The sequence below is a fragment of the Parambassis ranga genome, chromosome 19, assembly GCF_900634625.1.
Source record: "Parambassis ranga chromosome 19, fParRan2.1, whole genome shotgun sequence".
NCBI lineage: Eukaryota > Metazoa > Chordata > Actinopteri > Ambassidae > Parambassis > Parambassis ranga.
Window position 1 is genome coordinate 22,264,841 of NC_041039.1, and position 23,676 is coordinate 22,288,516.

The window sequence follows — 23,676 nt, forward strand, 5'->3', positions numbered from 1 at the left end:
CACACATAAAGCGAATATATATATGTATATATGTTACACATGTACACATTTTTGCACAATTCTTGAAAAGCCTACTTGATTTTTTTTTGGCATAAATCAACTTTAAACATACTGATCAGTTTACATAAAAGTAGAATATGAAACAAAGAGAATCTTCAGTACCCACTGGTTCCAAAGGGGTATACACTAGAGCAAGGCTTTTACTGTCTTTTATATTAAGATATATACACAATGTATAAATGTTTTGAAAAGACTCCACAAATGTAAAATCGAGTCCAGTTTATTGTGTGCCTTCTAAAGCCAGGGTGCTTCAACCCCACGCAGGCAAGTCTTCACAGAAGATGAAGGAGACGACGCACCCTGACGTCCTGGGGAAAGGGGTGAAACCAGTGCTAGACCCCAAAACAAATATACAAAAATTCATCTGTCCAAGATTGAACAATCACATCTCTTTGGCACACCAGCCTAGGAACTTTGAAGCATGACACAGAACTGTCCAACAAGTCACTTTAAGTTTCCTCAGACACAATGACAAAAAGAGAGAAAAGACCTCAAGAGTCCCGACAGTGGAATATGATTGTAGAAAGTAGTTGCACTCTTTAAATGACTCTCTTCTGTCTGTCTCTTTCACTGTCTCTCCTCATTTAGTCAACAGCAGCTGCGTCTTGGCCAGACAGCTTTGGCCCTCCAGTAACCACGCTCGGCAGCTGTCGCCTCAAACCAGCTGTATCAATAACGTCGTACACAGCGGACGACAGAAAAAAGATTTTTTTTTGCAGCTTTGCATGAACAGGAGGCCCAGCAAAGTAGAAGGGAGGGCTGGCGACGAGCGGACCTCACGTGGACTCCAAGGGGTCCAGCTGGAAGACATTGTGATTGGTCGGGGTGGTGAAGTAGAGCTGCTGGCTTGGGGGCGCCATGCGGTTGTCGCATGGACTCTTCAGCCCCAGGGTGCGCTCGAAGTCCAGGAGCTGGCCCATGAAGTTAAAGTTGGGCGAGATGTTTGACTTTTTCATCTTGACGATGTCGTATGCGTCGTTCATGGAGAGGTTGAGCTTCTGCATCAGGTAGGCCACGGTCACGGTCACCGAGCGGCTGATGCCGGCCAGGCAGTGGACCAAGACGCCGCACTTCTGGCCCCGAGCTTCATCTGAAAGGGAGCGAGAGAGAAAGGCGGAAAGGTTATCGACCAGGTTTCAACAAGCAGAAAACACTTCCAAAGCACTGGATGTTTGCTGTTTTTGCTTCTCTTAAGCAACTAATTGATAATTTAATGTGACATTAGAGTCAAGCTGGAACAGATCCAGGGAGGGGGAGCAGCGGAAGTTATTATCCTGACTATCTCCCAGCCGTGACAGTCAACAAAACAGCACTGCACATAAACAGAGTTGACATTCTTTCGTTTTGGCCTAGAGTAGCCGGCTGGGAAATTGACTATTACGGTCTATTAAACCATTCTTCCGCTCGCCAGGGCTGCTCCGACAATGGTGCCATTTGGGCGTGTAAACGTAGGAGTCATGAGGGCACCCTGTCAAGGCGAACAGGATGTCAACAGGGCCTGTAAATGGCTCCTTTTGTAATGTGGAGGGAGGAAGAAGAAGAGAGAGAGAGAGAGGGAGGGAGGAGGGGGGGCCAGTGCCATGTCCTAGATTACTTTCAATGCCACTTCCTTCCTGTTGCGCTCAAATTACCTCCCTCCCCTCGCTCATTCTTCCCCCCCATCCATTCTCCTGTTTCAACGTCGCCCTTTGTGCTGCAATTACACAAGCCCCAGGACAAGAGATAGGCCAGGATGTCTTCCATTGAAGTCAAATCATTTGTACACAGTGCATTTGGGCCTGTGCACCATCAGAGGCAGACTTGTGTTCCTCTGCTGCAACACAATGCCCTTAATCTGCCTGCTCTGTGTGTGCCTGCCTGATTGACTGATAAGACAGCAGCCAGGGACACCTCCTCTAATCTCAGCTGCACAATACACTTCCTGGCAGCATTAACACATATCAAAATAATGAGATTATACCAACGGCTATCTGAGTCTACCCCAAACGTTACACATTTGTCTTATCAATAATAAAAAAAATAATCTACATGTAAACAAGCCAGGCCTCTGCAGGGTTAATAGTTTGCTGGTGTGCACTCTGGATTACTCACCAATGAAGCTGATGGCCTCTGGGAAGAACTGTGAGAGATTCTGGCTCCAGTGATCCGAGATGGGGATCTGCTTGTACTTAAACTCTCCTGCGTTCTCGAAGAGGTTGGGCAGGTTAGGAGTCACGTTCAGGATGTACTTGATGCCGTACTCCTCCAGCACGTCCAGGTTGGTGGAGTCCTTGGCGCAGCCCAGGTAGAGGTGCGGCAGGATCTCCACCGGGAAGGAGGGCTGCGGGTTGGACAGAGGGCTACCGTCCGAATCCGTAGCGCTGCTCGGGTCCCGGTCGATGTCAGACTCTATATCCGAGGAGTCCGAGCTGATCCGCAGCCCGCCAAGGCCCAGCACCTGGGCAGTGGGGGAGCTGGTGTTGGAGGAGCCATCCAGGTTGGTCTCGCACAGGGTGGGATACTCAGCTTGGAATTTACTGAAGCCACCTGGGGAAAAAAATAGAACATAGATCCAGTCAATACATGTACAGTCTTTTCATAAAATAGTTCATTTTATTTTATTTATCTAAGCCATTATTTATATGCTGCAGACATCCAAAGTCTCCTTTTGCGCAAAAACATGCGTGTGAATGAACAGCAGCCACCACGGGCCCCGAAAATGTGAATGAACAGCACTCACCCTCCAGATAATAGGCCTTGTAGCCTTCGTCCTTCATTTTCCTCAGCAGCAGACCCAACACGGAGCCCCCGTCCACGTTCTCATTCCACTCCCGGCTGTACTCGTCGTACAGCACGATGGTGTCCGTCTTACACCGCCGCACGAACCTCTCCCGGTCCTCTCCGTTGGAGAGCAGCGACCGCACGGGCAGGTTGCCCTTCTTCAGCCGGCGGAGCATGAGGCTCGGTATGGCCACGTTGATCGCCGTCTCGACGTGCGAAGACTCGTACAGTTCCTGGGCCCGGCAGTCCATCACAAGCAGGCCGTCCCTGCGCGTCTCCAGCTGCTCCCGGAGCCAGCCCACCGTCTTGCTGATCGCCATTACCGAGTCGAGCTGGACGACGGGCTTGAGCTTGTCAAGCATTTATAAGCAGGAGTACAAAATGTTTTTGGAAAAGCGGGGGAGCTTCCTGGCTGCAGCGGCACGCACAAAAACACAATCTGGTTCTTTCTCAGTCCGCTCCGCTGCTTGGAGGCCCCTTAGTAACAGCGCTTTCCCCAAAAAAAGTCAAAATCCGACAGATAAATTCTCACTCCGAACGTCCTGCAGTGTCTCCTGTGCGTCAGGACGACAACAATCGATCTCAATGCCGCTCAACTTCACAAATTTCCCGACTGCTGGTTGTCTACACAGGCGCTCATTCATGCATCTGGTTGGAGAGCCCGAGTTATTTATCAATGAGTCACACCGGCCCTGCGACGAGGCTGACGCTTCCCCTGCACTTATATAACTCCACGGACCAAAGCGCTTCCTCCTTTATCTTCCTACTCGGAGATCCAGAGTGGAAAGGCGGGACACTGGGGCCGATCTGTGGCCGCTAACACTGCGGGTTATGTCCGTTTGTTTTGTGCCTTGCGGATGCAGCCTGTCCCCCGTGTCTCTGCTCTGCGGTGTGAATAGACGCTCTGCATGCAGGCTCTTCTGGCTCGATGCGCTCTCTGCGGCGCCAGGCTGCTGAATGGCTACAAACGGGAGGCGTCTCATTGGATACGTTGAGTCGGCCGGCCAATCAGAGAAGACCTAACGTCGGTCGCCTTGGAAACGGGGGCCGGATGGAGCGGCCTGTGTTGATGAATTGTTAATGAGTTTGTCATTCACAAAAACGGAGAGGAATTTCCGCTCCGGATCAAGTGAGTGCAAACAAACACAAGAACTGCAGGGAGAAGGAAGGAAGAGAGGGAGGGAGAGAGAGGGGGAGAGAGAGGGGGAGAGAGGGGGAGAGAGTGGCCCCAGCTCAGACAGAGAGAGAGGAAAGTATCAAATGCTGTGATAAGTACAGAGTAACACAACAGGCCCGCTTGTTGTTCTTTACACTATTAGGTGTATCATAAAGTTTGGACACAGTGTTTGATATTACAGGCACACTTATATTATATTATATATTATAATATACGATATTATATTATAAGATATTATAAGATAAAACATTAAAATAGCATTAATAGCTGGGAATCATTGTCAACAGCCTGTAAACCCCTGGTGGTCTGAATGATTAGTCAAAAAAAAAAAAGCAAACATGATAGAAGTTGATATTTAGCTTAGACAAGGTCCATTTGAGCCGCAGACACACTCTCCCCTCTCCTGCCTCCATACTGCGAGGTCAACCGGACAGCAGCCGGTGCCAAATCAGCGCCATGCTGGGAGACAACATCAGCTTTAACCAGAGCGTGTGACCTTTTAAAATGATTATTCTTCGTCTAATAATTATTTTTAATGGCGTGGTTGTGTTTGTATAAAGTTGGATTATGCTACTTTTACGCATTCGTGCGTTTTTACGCACGGAAATTAAATAATACAATTAAATGCCACCCGAAAACAACATAACTTGTGAAAAAACAAGCCGTAGTGTGTGAATAAACACCAGGAATTCTGTGGCGAAACACTTTTTCGAGTTGTCTAAAGTGATGCAGCCATTTCTCGAGTTTAATGAGCAGCTGAACTGTTGTATAATACTGCTCAGTGATAGCACACAACAGCATCGGATCTATTTCTGTCTGCGCGGCCTTCACTGGAATGAAGAGGCTGGTTTGTGTAGGTGGTGCTGCTTCAGTGTGTTATGTCTCTTTCTCTCTCTCACACCAACAAGCCTGATATTCACCGCTGCTGCTGCTGCTGCTGCTGCTGTGGAGGTATTTTCCAAAAGTTGAATATTCCCCAAACATTCAAGGCGTCTCTTTTTTTCCCCCGAGCATGACAAGTTGTCAGTGTCGGAAGCGGTTGGATCATTTCACATCGATCAGCCGGATCTCCGGCATCACCACGTGCTTCACGCCCTTTTAACGCTGACAGACACGAAGCCTCGGGTCCACACTGAGCCATCACGGGGGTTGATCGCTTCCCATCGGCCCATTAATGGCCTTCACACCCGAGCTAAATGCATTTGCACAGCAAACAAAAGAAGCATTTTCACCGTGTACGTGCGTGTTTTATCACCATCTGCGCCTTGCAGCCGCCTGCACACACACACACACACACAATGGCTTTTTAATGGATGACCTGTTGATTTAATATAGCTCGTGCAGACTCAGGAAGTCAAATTAGCCTGGCACTGTTACACCATTATCAGATTAGAGTGGATGAAGCAGATTGATCCTCATGTGGAAGACAGCAGCGTGTAAAAACATGCAAAACACGCTGTTCATCTGACTTCTGTGGGGAAAACAGCGCAAACACTAGTCTTAAAATCCAGAAAATAGTCTGTATTTATGAGTAAAACTCTTCTTGATGTGTCATCTCTGAAGGAGTCGTGCTCTTTGTGCAGCTCTGACACAACATGTGTTATTTACTGACAGTTATACAATCCTCCTGTAAATAATACTCATGCAGGACTCTGTCATTTTTCTATCCATCCAAATATAGACATGTTTTGACAGTGGCTTTATCTTCCTTCTGCTTCCTGTCTGCCCGACACCTCGGACACACCAACAGCTCTGCAACCAGATAGCATCAGTGTGCAGGAGGGGTTTCAGAAGCTGCAGGAGCCTGGTGGTTGGGAGCTGTAATGCAACAAAGTACAGATTTAGGAGAAATTTGCTGATGGGTCTATTTAACTTCTGGTCAGAAACCAAATCACACACATCTCATAAATAAATAAAGCATTAAGGAACATCAGTCCAGCCACGTCCGTCTGATTAACGGATGACGAATCAAGCCTGTGAGGCCTGAATGCACAGACTACAAGCAGACAACCAGCAGCCCACATCCCCGCCGGTGTCTCCGCTGTGTGTTAGCATATGAAGTGTGTGGCGGCTCCGGCGTTAACATTGGCCCTTTGGCCCCTACGCCCCTCCTCTTCTAAAGCAGAATAAGAAGCCAAGCTGTTTCTATTCATCCTCCAAAGAACTGGGGTCTCTTTCAGCACCCCTCCTGCCCCCTGCCCTCACTACCTCCTCCCTGCTGCTCGGCCTATTCTTCTGCCTCTGCCTTTCTTTTCTTGCCCCTCGCCCTCTCTCTTTTTCTTCCTCTTTCACCCCCTCCTCTTCATTTTTTTTGCCCCTGTCTTTGTCCCTTTTATTGAAATGTATTCTCACATCGTACACTGAAAAACTCACAGCCGTGGAATAAACCTGTGACTTTCTTGGCTCTTACCAAAGAAGGATTTTCTTATTTTATTCTAAAACTGAAACTAAAAACCACTCAGACCATCTGTGGTGTGGAACTGGGGTAAAAGGCACATTATGACCTTCCTAGTTCACTTTCATTTCTGCTTGTTCCTTGATAACTGGGTGGATTCTGGCTTTAAGAAATGTAGGGCCTAAAAACTGCAGTTCCTCAAGTGGCCACTCGAGGGTGACTCCAAAACAACAGGACGATCATCTACAGAGCTCGAAACAACAGGTTTATTTCTGCTGTAAAGTTGGACATTAAAACACGTAGGTCTTAGGACATTGACTCACTTTTCGGAGCCAGCCTATAGAGGCCTCTCAAGGAACTGCAGTTTTTCAGTCAGTCACACTGTAACTGCGTCAGGCGTGGGTCAGAGGTGACGCTGCAGCCGAGCTGAGAGGTTAACACAAATGTTTTGAGGAGACACAAACTAATAAGCTAAATTGCTAAGAATGCAAACAGGCCTCTTTGATTCTCCATCATGTGCTGACATGTTCTCCAGCACTTGGTTTGTTCCTAACTCCTTTGTGTTCCACTTGTGGAAAACCCCCCTTTTGACTCACAGACATATTGTGTTTCAGGTCCAGTTTGTGGTGTTTTTGTCTCCATTATTATTCTCCATTGACATTCTTTTCCACACTGACTGACTTAATGGCTGAAGATGAGTGAGATGAATGAGCTTCAATTACCATAAGACCACAGGCAGGGAGGTAAGTGACACCGCATCTCCTTTATCATGGATAATACTCGCTGCATCGGCTTCACTCTAATAAACTCAACTTTTAGCTGCTGAGTTTTCTTTCTGCTGTTTTATATTTTTTTACATTTTAACATTTATCTTTTTACATTTTAACATGGCCTGTCCATGATCTGATGCGACCCCACCCGCTCGACTCATTCAGCAGCTAATCTCGTCCTCCTCCTTGTTTCTTTGCCACCGGCTGCTCGTCTCAGACGGGGAAATCCTTTGTCCTCCAAACAAAGACACTCAACATGCACTAATCAGGTCTGGAGTTAAACCTGTTTGTGGTCGTGACATGATGCGTGCACATGACACACAATTCAGGAAATCAGTGTGCCTTATCAAGGAGTTTCTCGTCTGAGACGGCGGCGGACAGTGAGAGGGTGTCTCATCAGCACAGTGCTGTTGTGAAATACTAGAACCATGATGATGCACAGGAAGTCTGTGCTTGTGATGTCCTGGAAACAGGAACTGGGTAGTTAGTGTTAAAACTGCTCAGACAGAGAGGAGCAAAGTTAAAGACTTCACAAAGAACTGTGTCAAACATATAAAAATGTACTTCAATAAACATGCCAGCTATGCGCTGTGTATGTCACTAGCCGAGCCAATGTAAAGTCTGTAGTGAACAGTGTTGGTGTATAAAATTCATCCAGAAGCTAACTTGTATGAGGATCTAACAGAAAAGCTAAAGGATGTAGGACGGTCTCCTCTGACTCTTCAGGTCCAGACCTGGTTCAGTCCTTCACTAGTGTCTCTGCAGCTGTTCTCGGCTCTTCAGACTCATCTCTCACTAGTTTTCTTTCCAGAACCTTCAACATGTTTCTCCTCCTGTCTCTGACAGTCTGCTTCTCTTTGACTCTCTTTGAGCTTCTTGATGAAACTTCTCACAGCAGCTCGTCAGACTTGAAGCTCTTTGATGAACTTGTAGATCTTCTCCTGCTTTGTGGACATTAACAATCATTTTTATCAGGTCTAAACTTAATTCTTTCACTTTTGTCATGATGCTTTCACAAGTCTTGAAGCAAAACGTTGCTCAAAACCAAATGCATTAAAGTTAAAGTATAAACTACGTAGTATCTTTGTGCAATTTGTACTATGGCTGAACAAAGAGGGCGGTTGTTATGGGGGTAATAATATTTGTTTTTTGTGAAAAGATGAAAGCCTCTTAGTGGTGGCTGCTGTGTTTACATCAGCTCAGATGATGATTCAAAATGCTCATTTTGCACATAGATGTTTGTGAAACACAAATATGCGACAACTTGACAACAAACCACAGTCACCGTGGCGACCAAAACCAACACTGACATGACAGGAAGTTTCATCTTTGACAAACAAACATCTTCAAAGTCACGTGTGAAGCAAAAGTGACACAACGTGCAAACAACACAGCGCAAAAGGCACGAAGAACACGATGTCGAAACTGCAGAGCAGCATGAAGATGAGGGCAGCGATGAAGAGGGCTCTCTGCAGATCAGACAGGAGGTTTCAGTGCACAGATTGTATCTGTGTGGGAGCACACAACAACAACGACACACTCTCACAGGTGAACCTGGGAAGACTCATTCTGCACATGCTGTTCTCAGCTGTGTGCAGCATTTTTTTTAGGTTGACATAGTCTCCAAAAAAAAAACCTGTGACCAGATTTTACAGGATAACCCAGTGATACCAGGCCTGTCTGCACCATGTTTCATTTAAATGAGATTAGCTGCACCACCCATCAATAAACCATTCTCATTCAAATCAAGCAGCCTCATATTTATGCCCCGGGGGGTGGAGGGGTGGTGGGGTTGAGTAGGCGCATGTTTTCTTTTCTTACATGCACGTATTTCCTTATCTGCTGTTTTTCTTCACTCCTTGCTGCACGCATAATGTTGAATTATAGTATAAAAGAGTGCACACACACACACACACACACACACACGGTGAGGTTCCCTGAAGCTGTTTCGTGACAACCTCAGACACACACACACCCTGGTCTGCGCTCTGTGAAGACAATGGCGGCTCCAGTGTTATCAACAGCTCCATCACTTTGTCTCTGCTCTGCATCTCCTCACTGCTTCTGTATTACAACAGAGGGGAGGGACTGGGGCAGTGTAGAGAGGGCTTCAATGGAGTGTCATGCTCACATGGAGTGTGTGTGTGTGTGTGTGTGTGTGTGTGTGTGTGTGTGAGGATTTCCCCTTCACTGGGTTTCCACTTCCATCTGTCTTTAGCCCATTTCTGTCTGTCGCAGACACAAAACAGGCTCAACTCTGTAGCCTAGAATGTAAGGTTGTGTTTTTGTGGATCACCTGGTGAATATAAGACAGATTTCACTCTCATAGCTCCATATTATTTGGTTTCTGGTTCTGGTCGCCGCTCTGCTGAGGTCAAAAATGCATCCAGGGGCAGTTTATTCTGTGTCTGGTGGTAGTGTCCCCTGGAAATCCAACTTAAATCTACAGAGACCAGACTATAGCACAGAAAAAGAATTAGGATGAGACTAGGTGAGGAGACTTAGCAGTGCATGCAGCAGAAGCAGCAGAGGAGGATTTATCGGTGCAAAGAACCAATGCAACACAGCAGGCCCACTGCATCTGCATCTCCTTCACCTGCTCTATTACCTGCTGTGTCCACACAGATGAGTCAGACACATGCTGCTGCACAACAAGTCCAGAGTGAACTGTGTCAAAGGTGCGAGTGTTGTTGTAAAACACAGAGAGGATGTTTAGAATGTGAACAAACCTTAAATTATGTAACAGCACTGATGTGTTTGTGCCAAACATTTCCTTCCTGTCAAGAAACCGAAAGGTGAAGAAGAAGAAAAAGAAAAAGACCATCAATAACTGCTGCATCAGAGGAAAGTGAAGGTGAAGGTGCAGGTTCTGAGTGGACAGAAAAACCCCTGCTTACTGTCCAATCTCGTGGTCTGAGAGAAAACAGGAAGCGTCGCAGCGAACAGGCGTCCTTCGAGAGCGGCTCCACAAACAAACAGAGCACAAGCATGAGGAGGAAAACAGGAAACACTGACGGGGAGGGGAAGCAGAGACTTTCACAATGTCGGACTGTTAAAGAGTGTGAGTGTGTGTGTGTGTGTGCGCCTTGTTTTGGTGATATTATTTCCATTGATTCTTTTGTGACTAGAAGAAGCAATAATGAGAAAGGCTGAGCTAAACAAAGACAGAGGAAAAATTGCAGCCAGAGATACAATAAGAGAGCTGTGTAAAAATGTGTTCAAAAAGTCTTCTTCTGTTAGCCTAACGTCACTGACATTCCTAATGGCCACTGGGAAGGGAGAGGGTGTGTGTCAGTTCGTGAACAGCTGCAAAGACGCAGCCGGCCGGTGGAACTCAGTGTTCAGAAACCCGACGGACACGTGCACGCTCGGCCTCTGGCTCAGTCTGCATTTATTTTAAAAATGGACTCTCAGTTTCATCAAGGCCGGCGTGTTTACCTCCGAGACTGAAGCGGCCGAGGTCAGGCTGCAACTTATTAGAATGTATTCTATATTATCCCACACTCACAGATCTATTTGCAGTCTGCAAGTACTGATTAATTACCAATGCCTCCACATTAAAAGCCATCACCATCAATCTAAATGCATCAAGGAGCTTTCTTATAATGTTAGTGAGCACATCTAAAAAGTTGAAGAGCTGTTGTGTGACTGACTGTGCAAACAGATTCTCCAATTAATCTGAGATCTGGTTTTAAAGACTGCTGAACGGCAGTGTCTGAGTCCACCTACACTCCCAGTTAATCCAAATACAGGCAAAGAGGATATTTTAACATGGAGGTCTATGGGGATTTACCTGTTTTGTGACCCTAGTGACCACAGACAGAACTGCAGTTTTTGACACATGTCCTTCATGTCTCTGTCCCAGATGTTGCTGCTTGGCTAAGGCAAGTTATGAAGCAAATTATGAATGTGGATATTTTTTATATATATTTTTAGCTAACAACAGTAGCCTGCTAACCCAAAGCTAACATTAGACACAGGGCGTTTAAATAATCATTTGATACAGTCAAATACGGTGTTTGTAGCCAGCAACAGGACTTTTTTAAGTGTGTTTTAGGTCTGTGTAGGTGCAGATCATCTGCACTGTAGTATTTACATGGTGATATGGGAGCTGCGTACAGGATAAAACCGGGGCAGGAATCATAATAACCACAGATTCAGTCAGAATCTGATATTTGACAATGGAGGGTGTAAGCAGCAGTAGTAAGTGCACGAGGTCACCTGAGGGTTCAAGGACTGAAGGCTCAGCAGATCTGACTTCTATCCTCATCGGGTGCTGCCTCACTTTCATTTCGTCATGTTATTTTTCAGATGTTTTCACTCTCTCTTAGGCCCAGAACCCATGTTTAGCACCACCTTTAGCTCCATGTATGTGACACTTCCATACATCTGTCTGTGTCTAATCATGATGGGCTTTTAATGAGAAACTTCTGCAGGAAGTTTTTTAGTCACTGCTGCAGATCTAACAATCAAGTGTAGAAACATATTTACAGGCATGGTGGAGTTTATCGTGTTCTCATGCTATCTCACCTCCACTAACTGATACCATGTCCTTTTCTATTTGAGATAAACACTAACATTACACACGATTAACCAATCCTATCCAGTGATTGAGATAACAACAGGTTGTGGTGTATTAAAGCCAAACAACAGGGGTGTGTCCACTCTTCAGTTCCTCAGGCAACACAAAGGGTCATTGTGTCAGCGTAATCCAAACTGTGGCACAAACAAGGCAGGCGCAGAGACACTCGGCGTCACTCCACCAAATGTGATCTAATTCAATTTGTCTGCTGGCTTCCTGAAAAACTTAAACACAGGAACTGTTCTGTTCTGCCGTCTCCATCCCAAGAGCTCCAAGACATCCTCCCTGTTATTTAGTGCATCATTGTGTTTTAATGTTTTTATGACTTCCTGTTTGTGTGTTAGAAGGAAGCAAAATAAAACCCAAACACAGGGATGTGTGTACTTAGGTCAAAAACCTGCAATTCAACACTATTAAAGTCCAATTTCTTCGATAGTTGACCCTGCTTGTATGTCTTGTTGAAGTATTAGACATAATCCTTCTACTGCATGACAACGAGCTACCATTCTGTTAACAAATGCAAACACCAGGAGCACTCTCTCCATTCTGGCTTCCACAGGCCACACTGAGACACCTCGCAGCATGTACGCTTCCCTGTTGTTGCACAAGCAGTTCACACTAATGGGTTTCAGGCTGCACCGTGCTGCAGGCGTGTCCTGTCTCATTATCTGAGATAGCACTGAACTGTCACTCAAAGCGGCCACATTCTTAAAGGTAGGGTAGAAGATTTTGAAAACTCAGTGAGAGTCAGCCAGATTTCCAAAGTAAACACACGCCCCTTTCTCTCGGAGCTCACCCCGAAGCCACGCCTCCCAATCACATGGACGCGCATTACCTGAAGACGAGCTGCGGTCTGTGACATCGGCCATCATGCACGTACCTCTCTGGTGCACACAGAGCTGGAAGAGAGTGACAACCAGCCAATACTCCGCACAGGGTCCACCCGGAGGATTGGCTGATGTTTTTAGCGTTTTATAGCTTCCACAGATGATTCATATTCTTCGTTTTAAAGCGAAACTGCCGAACTAATCGGTTGCTATCGGATTGTAAAGAGAAGTTACACTAATTTAACAAAAAGTGCATCAGAATGAAATCTCCTACCCGACCTTTAATCGCATTTAAAGTGATATTGTGTATTTATTAAGGTAATAAATCAATAATATCATTAAAATAATGCTCACAAAATGATTTTGATGGCATATCAGCTCATAACAGGGTGAATGGTTCCACTTTCACCGTGCACCATGTAACACAAAAGTGGAGTTAGCTCAAAGCTAACTATAAGGTGGAGGTATGTAGCTTGTCAATCTCTGAGAGAAGAGAAGGAACCATAGAGGATTTCAGTCCTCTGTGTGTGTGAACATGTTTGTGCAGTGCAAGTGAGTGAGCATCAGGTTTAATACACCATAATAAACCCAGTGAGGGAGTGTTGGATGTGGACATTGTTGTTTCCAAGTAGCTTCCGGTCCAGACAAACAGGTGTGTGTGTGATGAGAATTATAACAAAAGACAAACCTCTGCGTGACGGCAGACGATGGAGGTCTGAGCTTGTTGCATTCCGGCGCCACATGGCCTCCTTGCACCCTCCATAACATCCCGAGCATCTCTCCCCATCTGAAAAACAGCCACCGCATGTCAGGAAATGAGTTGAGACGCACAAGTTCAGGCAGGACCCTTCACAGCTGTTTTGCAAACACACACACACACACAGATACAGAAGATACCCCTTACATGGGTCTGGAGCTTCCCATGCAAAGTACGCCTAAAGTATGGGAGGAATGCGGTAAACACTGGGAAAGGAAAGAAGCCCTGAAGCAGCATGGGTAATGACCCCCCGAGAGCCGGGGATGATGGGATGGCAGGCAGGATAAGGGCAATTATGTGGTTGTTTGTTGGTGATTTGGTGGTTGCTGTGTGACCTTAAGTGAGCAGGCGGCCCCTGTAATTGGGTCGCTTTTGCAGTTATTACAATCAGCATCTGGTTGTAAGAAGTAAAACCTGCAGAGGCTGCACAACGTTTTCTACTGACACACACATATATCAGGGCTTCTCCAAAGCAGGCACAAACCTGCTGGTGTCCACATACTTCTGGCCATGTCTCTACTCTACCAGCCTTCCTATGAATACCTCTGTGAATGTTTATCTACTGTCTCCATGTTGTTGAAAAGAAGCAGCAGGAACTGGTTGGAGTAATTTTGGATGATGGAAATCTTTAACTCTGCTTTGTCAATCATTTTTGTATACCGGGGCTCTTAATTTGATATTTAACCAGGAAACACACACACACACACACACACACACACGTCTACTTCATGGAAAAACCAGTCAGATGTCAGGAACATTTGTACGTGGTCACAGTGTACATTCAGACTGAATATTAAACCTTATTTATTATTCTAAGACTTCAGATTTGTAGATTAAAATATGAGAATTATGACCTATTACTATCAATCAAAGACAGATTTGTGGGCCTAATTTCAGGCCCCTGCTAGGTGGATTATGTCTGTCTACATCCCCCCACCCTCCAAGGCTTGCATGCCTTCAACATCTTCCCCTCTGAGGTGCACTGTAACCCTCCAGTCTGCCCTTGACATGAGTCTCTGGAGGGTCGGGCTTCTCTGCAAATGTTAGCAAAAGGAAGAGGGTCTGCTCCACACACCAAAACGAGGACGGACTGGGCTTGGTTTGACCCCTGCCGCACCATGTAGTTGTGGACCACCCAAGCTGTCACTCACTTCTGCACACACACACAGACACGCACTGTGGGCCACTATTGTTCAGCTGTCTGGAGTCAGTCCAGGAGAACAGGCCTCGCTCCACTCCATCTCCCCTGGAACAATTAGCACAAGGGACGGCCTTTGACCCACTGAGCTGCGGGGAAGAAATGACCTTCGAGGAACTCAGGAGGACACAAAGCATGCCGTCTTATGCGCTTCTGAAGATAAACAATAACCCAAGCTTTGAAGAGAGTGGTTAATTAGCTTCGGCGCAGAGAATGACCGGTCTCCGTTTAGATGCTCCAAAGTGCAGATCAAAGACAAGAGGGAGAAGTTTTGAGTCAGGGCGGCTGAACTTTGGAACGACCTGTCAGAGGAAATCCCGTTACAAAAGACGGCACATCCTGTGAACACCCGTTTTTATAAGCTGTTTGTTTAATCATAAACTCAGGATTTCATTCATGGTTCAGGGCTTGAATGGTGCTGCAGGTTTTTCTAAACATGGAGCTAAAATGAATTTTCTAAATCTGATCTAATCTGCACTGAATTAACCAATAAAGCGCCTAACGTCCTCCGTCACCTGACGTAGACACAGCTCTGTTTTGTTTTGCTTTTGTCAATCAAGCAGGATGTACCCGGCGAAGACGTGGCAAGATGTTAAAGCCGCTGACAGACTTTCTCTCAGCGCTTCAGCAGCTGTGACAGTGACACACAGTGACAGCGAGCAGACGGCCGCTTTACAACGACAGCCAACTGCCGGAGATGCAGCGATTACCACTGTCACTGCTCTGCAACCTGGGCCACCAACTGTCACTGCACAGAGCTACGTCATGAGGGCCTGCGCACACACACACACCCTACACCCTACAAATCTATCATTTCTATATAACTATGAGCTTTATATCATCTCCTAACTCACTCCACCCTGCACACAGAGCACCACCTCCCTCACTCCTTCCCCCATCCATGTCCCTGACCCACCTGGCTATTGCAGTCACTAGCACAGCCTGGCTCCTTCAACCCCATCACCTCTAGCATACAGGGCCAGCTGCCTGCAGGTCTCGTGCATAGCTGCCACGTCTTAAAGGATCTACCTGCCGTTAATACCACTTAATCACAAAGCGCTTCAGCCAAGGCGGGCTCAGCACTGTCGATGCATCGCCGAAGATCAGACATCACCATCCCACAGCCAGCTGCTCGCTAGCTGGATCGCTTCCCGCTTGGCACACTACGGCAAGCTGCCGGGACAGGAAGGGAGAGGTGTGTGTGTGTGGGGGGGGGGGGGGGGGGGGGGGGGGGGGGGGTTATTGTACAGCAGCCAAACATGACTGTATGGGCTATAGGAGGCTGCCAGAAGCTGAAAGAGGCTGAGGGTTAATGGGATGTGATGTGAAGGACTCAGAGGTCCACCTGCCTGGTTTTACTTTTCAATCTGGCCTCTGTGTGATTCTGAGTTAAGGTCAGAAGCTTCATTGTTATGGATTTAATGTTTGTTTCCTTGATGAGGGCACCTTCAACTGAACAGCAGAGCTGCAGCTGTACATTTAATTCAAAGCTGCATTCTAAAAGCAGCTTGAGGCAGAAAGGTCACAACTGCTCACACTTGGGTTGGTTTGTGTTCTGGGCCTTCAAGAAGAACCATGGACCCTAAAAACGACGGCTGCTGGGCACGCTTTGGCTGTTGTCGGTCCTCCTCCTGGTGGGCAGTCCAGTCAATTGATTGTCTCAATAGCTGCTAGTCGTTAACTCCGTCTTCAGTCTCACAGTGCACAACTGTTTCCAGTTGGCAGCTTCAGTTTGTTGACTGTAGAACAAAGAACTTGCAGCACCCTCCGCCTTTGCCCTCCTCTTGTTCAGGCATAAAGCGAGGCTGGCGTAACGATGCTTCAGTGGCAATTTTCAGAAGACGTGCCACAATCCAAAGGGTGGCTCATGTCAGCTGTTTACTGGGTAGCTTGTTTTCAATGCTGGTTCTGTTATCCACACCGTTTTACACAGCAAGGTGTCTGTATAGGCTTTCCTCCTTCAAACACCTGCATGTTAGGGTAACTGGGGACACCAGATTAGTTGTGTCTCAGACTGTTGCTCTCTGTGTTAGCCCTGTGACTCTAGAACTTTCTCAGTAGGATTTCTAGAAATGGGAACTGAAACTGCAGTTCCTTCAGCGGCCACTTGAGGCAGGCTCCAAAACATAGTCGGTCCCTTTTTTGACATGTTTAATGGAGTGCTAAATCTAAACATCATCGCTTCTTTACAATGAAATTAAACACTAATACAGACAATATGTGGCATTTATAAGAAGAAGAGATGGAAAAGAGAAGTGAAAATGAGCCTATTGCATGGTCAGGCTTGGATTGTGAGTTAGTCCAGCACCTGGTCAGGGTCAGGGCCCTTAAACCCTGCTCCAGCTTCCATCATTTTGCTTATTTACTAAACCACACACAATGAATGAGTGATGAGACTTTCAGATCATGCTGCAGGCCCGTGTGGAAACTCACAGTGCCTACACGCTGCTGTGCTTATCATTATTATTTTGTCTGTTTACGTCTTCGACGTGAACAAACAGTTCTGCAACTTGCTTGGAAAAAAAAGTGCTGAATCTTTCATGTTTATATGAAAAATTCACTTCCTGCCTTCCTGGCGCCCGATCATGACTTAGCCACAACACAGGCCTCTCTCTTTCCCGCTTCTCCCCTCCCTCTACTGTTCAGGAAGAGCGGCTGTGAGGTCATGAGGTTATTGCCGGAGACGTGGCCATGCTCTCCTGACAGAACACGACGAGTAAGTCTTTCCATAGATCAAAGTGAGGAGGGAACCGGGTGCCACGGAGTAATCCTTGCTAGCATTTCACTGCGCGCAGCTCTATTTTCTAATAAATATGACTAAAGTCTCCTCTTTAACAGCTGTGGAGACTCTTATCTAAGCTATCAATGTGCCTCCAGGAACCCAAAGCAGCGTGAAAATGAGATAATTAAATCTCCATGTGGAAAGGTATGGAGAGCGCAGGCGTCCTGGGAATCAGAGAGGAAGAGGCTAATCAAATCAATCAATTTACCAGAGAGGGATTCCCCTCCTTTAGTCACCTTATTGACGGCCGAATCCACCCTGCGCTCTCAATCGCTGATTGATCTCTGGTCCCGGTGGACCCTCTTTGATGTAAAGAACAAAAGGGTTAATATTGGGTTACACAGGTCAGGATTGATGATGCGTGAAATCAAGGCCTGAGTACGGGAAAGCAGAAGGAGACGGTCAACTTCACATGCAAAGACCTGAGCTTTTACTAAACATGTTACTACACAGAAAACTGGAAAAGCCGTCAGACGATTCTCTTCTTCTTCTCTGTCATGAAACAAAAGGTGTTTGGATCTTTGCTCTCATTTAAGGCCTGAGTGGAAAAGGAGTAATCATTCACAGGAAGCAGAGAGGAGACACTTCTGTCTCATCCGAGGTCTGTGGCTGCTCCTCTCGCTTTCACTTGTCTGTCATCTCCTTCCTCTCCTCCCTTCCTCCAGTCCAAGAAGGTGGAGGAGGGGGTGGCAGACATGCTGACAGTTGGGCGTAGGACATTCGGATGCAGAAGCAGAGAAAGAAGGGTGGATCTAAAGAGAAGGAAGCCAAGAGACGACAACAACAACAACAACAACAACAACAAACTCCAGATACAAAGTGTTCCTTCTCACTGGTGTAGGGGATGATAAATGAGAGAGGGTGGTGCAGCGTGAGGGCTCCACCAACACCTGGTGGGGATTAGAGGGACTAGGATGGGTGGGACTGGAAGAAAGAAGCTTTTTTTTCCCTTCTCAGGCATGTTGCAGATTAGAGGCTTGAAGTGAAGGGAGGAGGAAATGGGGCTTTTCCAAAACACTGGGGTTATTAAAGGTCATTAGGATTTAATAGTACGTTGCTGTAAAACATTAACAAACCTGCTCAACAATTCTTCAAGGTGTCTGTGTTCCCTTTTTTACAAGCCTGAGTGGTTCCCTGAAAACACTCAGTGTTGGAGGAAGTACTGAAGCTTGGTACTTAAGTAAAAGTACAATCACTCAAGTAAAAGTAGAAGTGCTACATCAACAATCCTACTTAAGTAAAAGTCTTAAGTACTTTTAAATGTACTTAAAGTATTAAAAGTAAAAGTACTCGCACACTGAATATATATATTTGATTTCCATTGCAAAGGATCTGAACAGGTTAAAATAATCAAAGAAATCATCTTAAATTAAAATGGAGCATGTGTAGTTAATGTCCATGTTCAGTCCAGAAGCAGCTGTGGACAGGTCTGTGTGTCATGAGGCAGGCTGTGGGCATCAAGTGAACAGAGAGGCTGCTGATAACAAACAGGCATTCAGCATGTTTACTGTGTCAGTGTTCCTGCTGTAGATTCATGTTATGATTCATGTTAATCAGACATTAATGGATGGACCTGTGTTAGCAGACAGCAGCTAACTAGTTAGCTAACTGAGCCAGAGCACCAGCATCATGACTGAGGCTCAATATAGAAACACAGCTGGCAGCGTGACACCACCTCCATGCAGAGTCTGACCTCACATCAGTCCAGCACTGTGTTCATCACATGTAGCAAGTAACTACAAACACTGTAGAAATGTAGTGGAGTAGAAAGTACAGGTAACAACTGTAACATGTAATGGAGTAAAAGTATAAAGTATGCACAATTATTTTTACTTAAGTAAAGTAGAAATACATAACAATTTACTTAAGTGAAGTAACAAAGTACAAATACTTAGTTACTTTCCACCAGATTGTTGTATCACACACATTTGGTGTTTTATCTAGCTCTAGTTTTATCTATTTAGCAGAATGATATTATTCAAAGAGTTAGATTAGTCTTATAATATGCTTATTGTGGTCAACTCCATTCATGATATGATGAATGCATCTGTTGAATAACAATCAGGGATGCTTTTCCTGTAGGCTGATTCAAGATCTAGAGTACATGGCCAACATTATAATGCGTCCAAATGTGTCCTTGACCACATTTCAGAAGGAAAAATATTGCTCATTTTAGACGTTCAGATACATTACTGACCCACACTGACAGACGTGTAGCATCCCTGCTACCAGCTAACCAGCTATTTCTATATTTAGAGTCATGGTAGGAACAAAAGGAGCCAGACAAGTCTCACATCATGACAGTTTGGCTAAAATCTAAACCAACATGGGTCAAATTTCTGGGCCTGAAATCTCAACACAATGCAGAGTTATTGTATAATAAGTCAATAGAATAATAGGTCCTAGCTAAAAATGCAGGATTCATAAATAAATGGACATAAATGGATCAATTTTAGGAGAATTAGACACACTGACAGGAGCCATGTGGCCGGAAGATGAGGTTATCCAGGTGGCAGAGGAGACCTTCCAGGTCACACAGCAGAAGATTAGGAGCGACTCCGCTGTCTCGACATTCAGTGAAAGGTCAACAAAGCTTTGCTGATTAAAATGGTTCTGTTAAGCTACAGCAGTGAGGGAAGACAGACTGGTACTGTCTGTCTTCCAGTGCAGGTTGGTTTTTATGGCTAAGATTAACAGCGTCTCTGCACCCAGCCTGCACAGAGCAAGTCAGCAGCACATTACGCACGGAGCACCCACGATTTGTGCTCTTTTTGTCAATTTTAATGGGATGATTCATGCTCAGACCTCTCCAGAGAACACATCTGATTGCGCAAGGAGGATGACGGTTGTATTCTTGGTTATGGTTGTCGATGTACAGTGGGGTTGCTGACGCATGTAAACGCACTTTGGGGTAAAAATGTGAGATTGCTGATGATTGCGCACATGAAGAAGAGAAAAGTGGTTCCACCTGCAGCGGAGCGAACGCCAGCAGGTGTCCAGGTGTAAATCCACTCAGTAGAAGCAAAGAGGATGGAGGGACGGGTGAAAGAAAGGAGGGATCAGAGCAGGAGACACTGCTGTCACGTACAGCAGCTACTGGGAAGTGGGCTACAAACAGTGGTGCATTGTGGGAGCTGACCCAGAGGCAGGAAAGTGCTGAATAGAGGGCTTTGGCTTAGAGCGGTGCTGAAAGTACTAGAAAGGGAAAAAAGGACCTGCAGCGTCCATTCAGAATTATCACCGACTGCAGACCGGCCTATTTATAGACACCAGCTAATGTGCTGCGTGAGGACGGTGAAGGAAAATAAAACGGAAAATAATCTTTGTAAAAAAGACATGATGTCACAAAGATCTTCTGAGCATGTGCAGCACTTTAAAGTGATTAAAGTGAATCTGACTCCGTTCACATAAATCCACGGAGGAGCCGGAGAACCTAACCCGCTCTGACAGGGGACGTGTGGTGTCCTGACTCTCACTCGGACTGGCTGTGACAGCAGGCTTAGAGAGAAAACACTATTAACCAGGAGAGGATCCTCCAGTCCGGAGCCAAACACATGACTGATCAGACACATGGGAGGCCGGCGGGAGGAGGAGGGAGTGACACAGTTACTCACATGAGGAGAGCGAAAGTATCCGGATCTGTCAGCCCGTCTGTCAATCACACGGAGAGGGAAAACGAGGTGAGACAGAAACTTCGGGTTTAAGATTAAAACCACTTCTTGCATCTGGCACGGTGCCTACATTAACACAGATTATCAATGGCAAGCTGGTGAGCATGTTTACCTGACTGGTTAAGCTTCTTATGACATCTGCCAACTGAAAGGAACCATGCCAGGAAATCTGTGAATCAGGAGCTCAGGCCTGCATGTGCTGATATCAGTTCATATTATACTGTACATTAGACCACACAAATACATGTTTAAAACATAAACACAGTTAATGCAGCTGACCTGGACATGGACTAAAGACAAACCAGGACAAAAAAAAACAATCCTGACTGCCTCTGAGGCCAGATGTAATCCTCACAGAGGCCCCATTCACACTGGGGAAATCAATCTGGCTAGAGCGGGATTCGCGCCGTATCTGGATATATCTGGATACGGCGCTATCAGGATATATAATATACATCCTATATATCAGGATATATTTTTCTGAGTGTAAACACCGCGAATCCGGCTATATCCACCACTCGGTGCCCCGAGTTTATTTTCCACAGGGCTACAATGGAATAAACTGCTTTTTAAACCGAAAAAAAACCAAAGGAACGAGTGACACAGGACAAAAAAAAACAAAAAAAAAACACGACACATGCGCACACGCGATCCTACTGAATGGACGAGGTGCTACATAGTGGTTTGGAGGACCGCAAACAAGCCGGATTAAGCTGGATTGAGTGCGGACACGCGTGTGTGATAGCCAGATTTGAAAATAGGTCTGAACGTATCCAGCTTAAAGGCTATCTGGATTCAATCCTACTCTAGCTGGATTAACTTTCTCCAGTGTGAACGGGGCCTTTGTATCAAACATCCTGCTGAGGGCCTCACATCTGCACCATGAGACCAAAAAACTACACCAGGAGAATGTTCTAAATATTAAACCACTGTGTTAAGAACACAAACTTCAGATTCACAGAGGGCGTCACAGAGACATCATCCACTGAACTTGATGGTCATGGAGCCAACACATCACCCATCATGTTCCATGGGTGGAAACACACAAAATAACATACAGACAGCTCAGAGTGTGTAGTTACTGCATGCAAAAAGTTGTGTTATTTTGATTTTGACAGCTGTATAATAAGCAGGAACATGTGGTGTTATGGCGATTTTTAACCCCTCCTGCTTATTGTTTTATCTATTTATTGATTCATAAAATGTGCAAAAAAAGAAATAAGCCTTCAAGATTTCATGTACCGTATGTGGGTCCTCTTCCAGTCATTGATATCAGCAGACATCTTGTAAATAAACCTAGCTGAAGAGAACGCTAATAAATGTTGGCAGGTATCATAAGAAACAACACTGACCTCTGAAGGATGAAGAGGAATGGATCCAAATGATTTCTTATATTTATATGAAACAGCAATATGAAGAATTTTACCCATAAAGCAGCAGCCATGTTGAAAATGTGTGTGTGTGTGTGAAGTGTACATAGGATACACCAGTCAGAGCTGCCACCCACAGCTCAGATGGCGCTTCCCGTAAATCTGTCTTCCTCTGAATTCACACACACACACACACACAAAAACAAGCTTTGATAACACTGACACGATTAAAGCTCTTATCTCACCAAAGTCAACAAACAGGCCAAAATACTGAAGCCCACTCTCCTCCACACAGAGTTAAACACACACACACACACGACTCACCGATCCGAGGCTGTGGACGGCCTGGCGGGAAGGATGTGTGTCCCACTAGAACGACCTTAGACCTACATGGCCCTGGACCAATAACACCACAGGATGCCAGGAAGTCCAGCACTTCCTTATCAGAGGAACGGAGACAACCTGTTCCCATGTTTTGTCCTTTAGTTCAGAGAAAAAAGGATCCAGATAAAACACGAGCCATGTCAGAAACCTGCAGATTTTTATTATTTCTGGGAAGAAGACAAAAAAAGTTTGGAGTCAGTTTGGAGCAGAAAGCTGATAATTAAACTGCAAATGTGACTTTTTTTCGAGCCAGCCTCAAGTGGCCATTTAAGGAACTGCAGTTTTTAGACCAAAAAATGTGCCTTTTTTCATGCATCTGTTCCCCTTTGTGCACCCGGTATAAAGCAGCTCATGATCATGTTGTGTAAATATATGAACCGAAGGTATGTAAGCAGGGAAAGGCATCTGGAGCTGAAGAGTTAATTCGTTTTCTTAGAATATAGCAGCTGGGATTAAATTAAAGTCGCTGTGTTGTTGCCGGTTGAAGGCTTTCTGGACTGCAGTGTGCCCTGTGTTATGTGCCATGGAGGGGTTTAGAACAGTGTGTGTCCAGGATACAGGAAGTCTGAGGAGAAACAAACAACATTTTATTAGCCAACAAAGGAAGGGAAGAGGTCGGAGCTGCTGTGTACATGCATCTCTCTCTGTTTCCTGAGTGAAAGAGGGGAGCAGGAAGGCTGAAAGAGAGCGGCAGAGACAGAAAATCAACTCAGGGATCAAATGACAACAAACAGATCATGCAGGAGCGGAGGTCCCTTTGAACCTTCCCGGTGCGGAAGTCAGCTTTTTTTCCTGAGCCCGCTCTCTCTCTCTCTCTCTCTTTTCTTTTCTTTTTTTTAAACACTCACTTTCCCCTCCTCCCATTTCCACCGGAGATAAGCTTTCAACACACTAAGCCCCGTAAAAACAGGCCCATGAGTGTTTAAGCTGAGACCAGTCTGCA

The 23,676-nt window shown here is 45.8% G+C and overlaps 1 protein-coding gene and 1 long non-coding RNA gene across 2 annotated transcripts; both read right to left on the reverse strand.

Annotated features, from left to right (window-relative positions):
• Positions 1-268: 268 nt before the first annotated feature.
• dusp6 (dual specificity phosphatase 6) lies at positions 269-3,793 on the reverse strand. The gene is made up of 3 exons (XM_028430987.1): positions 2,780-3,793; positions 2,152-2,586; positions 269-1,150 (listed from the first exon to the last, which is right to left on the reverse strand). The coding sequence occupies exons 1-3, from the start codon at positions 3,180-3,182 to the stop codon at positions 837-839; spliced, it is 1,152 nt and encodes a 383-aa protein (XP_028286788.1). The 5' UTR covers positions 3,183-3,793; the 3' UTR covers positions 269-836.
• A 1,024-nt stretch (positions 3,794-4,817) lies between these two features.
• On the reverse strand, positions 4,818-22,739 carry LOC114451968 (uncharacterized). Its single transcript, XR_003672224.1, has 3 exons — positions 22,674-22,739; positions 13,260-13,358; positions 4,818-5,815 (listed from the first exon to the last, which is right to left on the reverse strand). It is a non-coding gene; the product is annotated as an uncharacterized LOC114451968 (long non-coding RNA).
• Between the last annotated feature and the right edge of the window lie 937 nt (positions 22,740-23,676).

What these genes read in the sequence shown, in the direction of transcription:
- dusp6 (XM_028430987.1), bottom strand. Translation starts at nt 3,182, where the DNA reads ATGCTTGACAAGCTCAAGCCCGTCGTCCAGCTCGACTCGGTAATGGCG. An exon ending in CAAGGCCTATTATCTGGAGG is followed by an intron (nt 2,587 to 2,779) that starts GTGAGTGCTGTT and finishes TTTTTTCCCCAG; the next exon opens with GTGGCTTCAGTAAATTCCAA. An exon ending in AGAGGCCATCAGCTTCATTG is followed by an intron (nt 1,151 to 2,151) that starts GTGAGTAATCCA and finishes GCTCCCTTTCAG; the next exon opens with ATGAAGCTCGGGGCCAGAAG.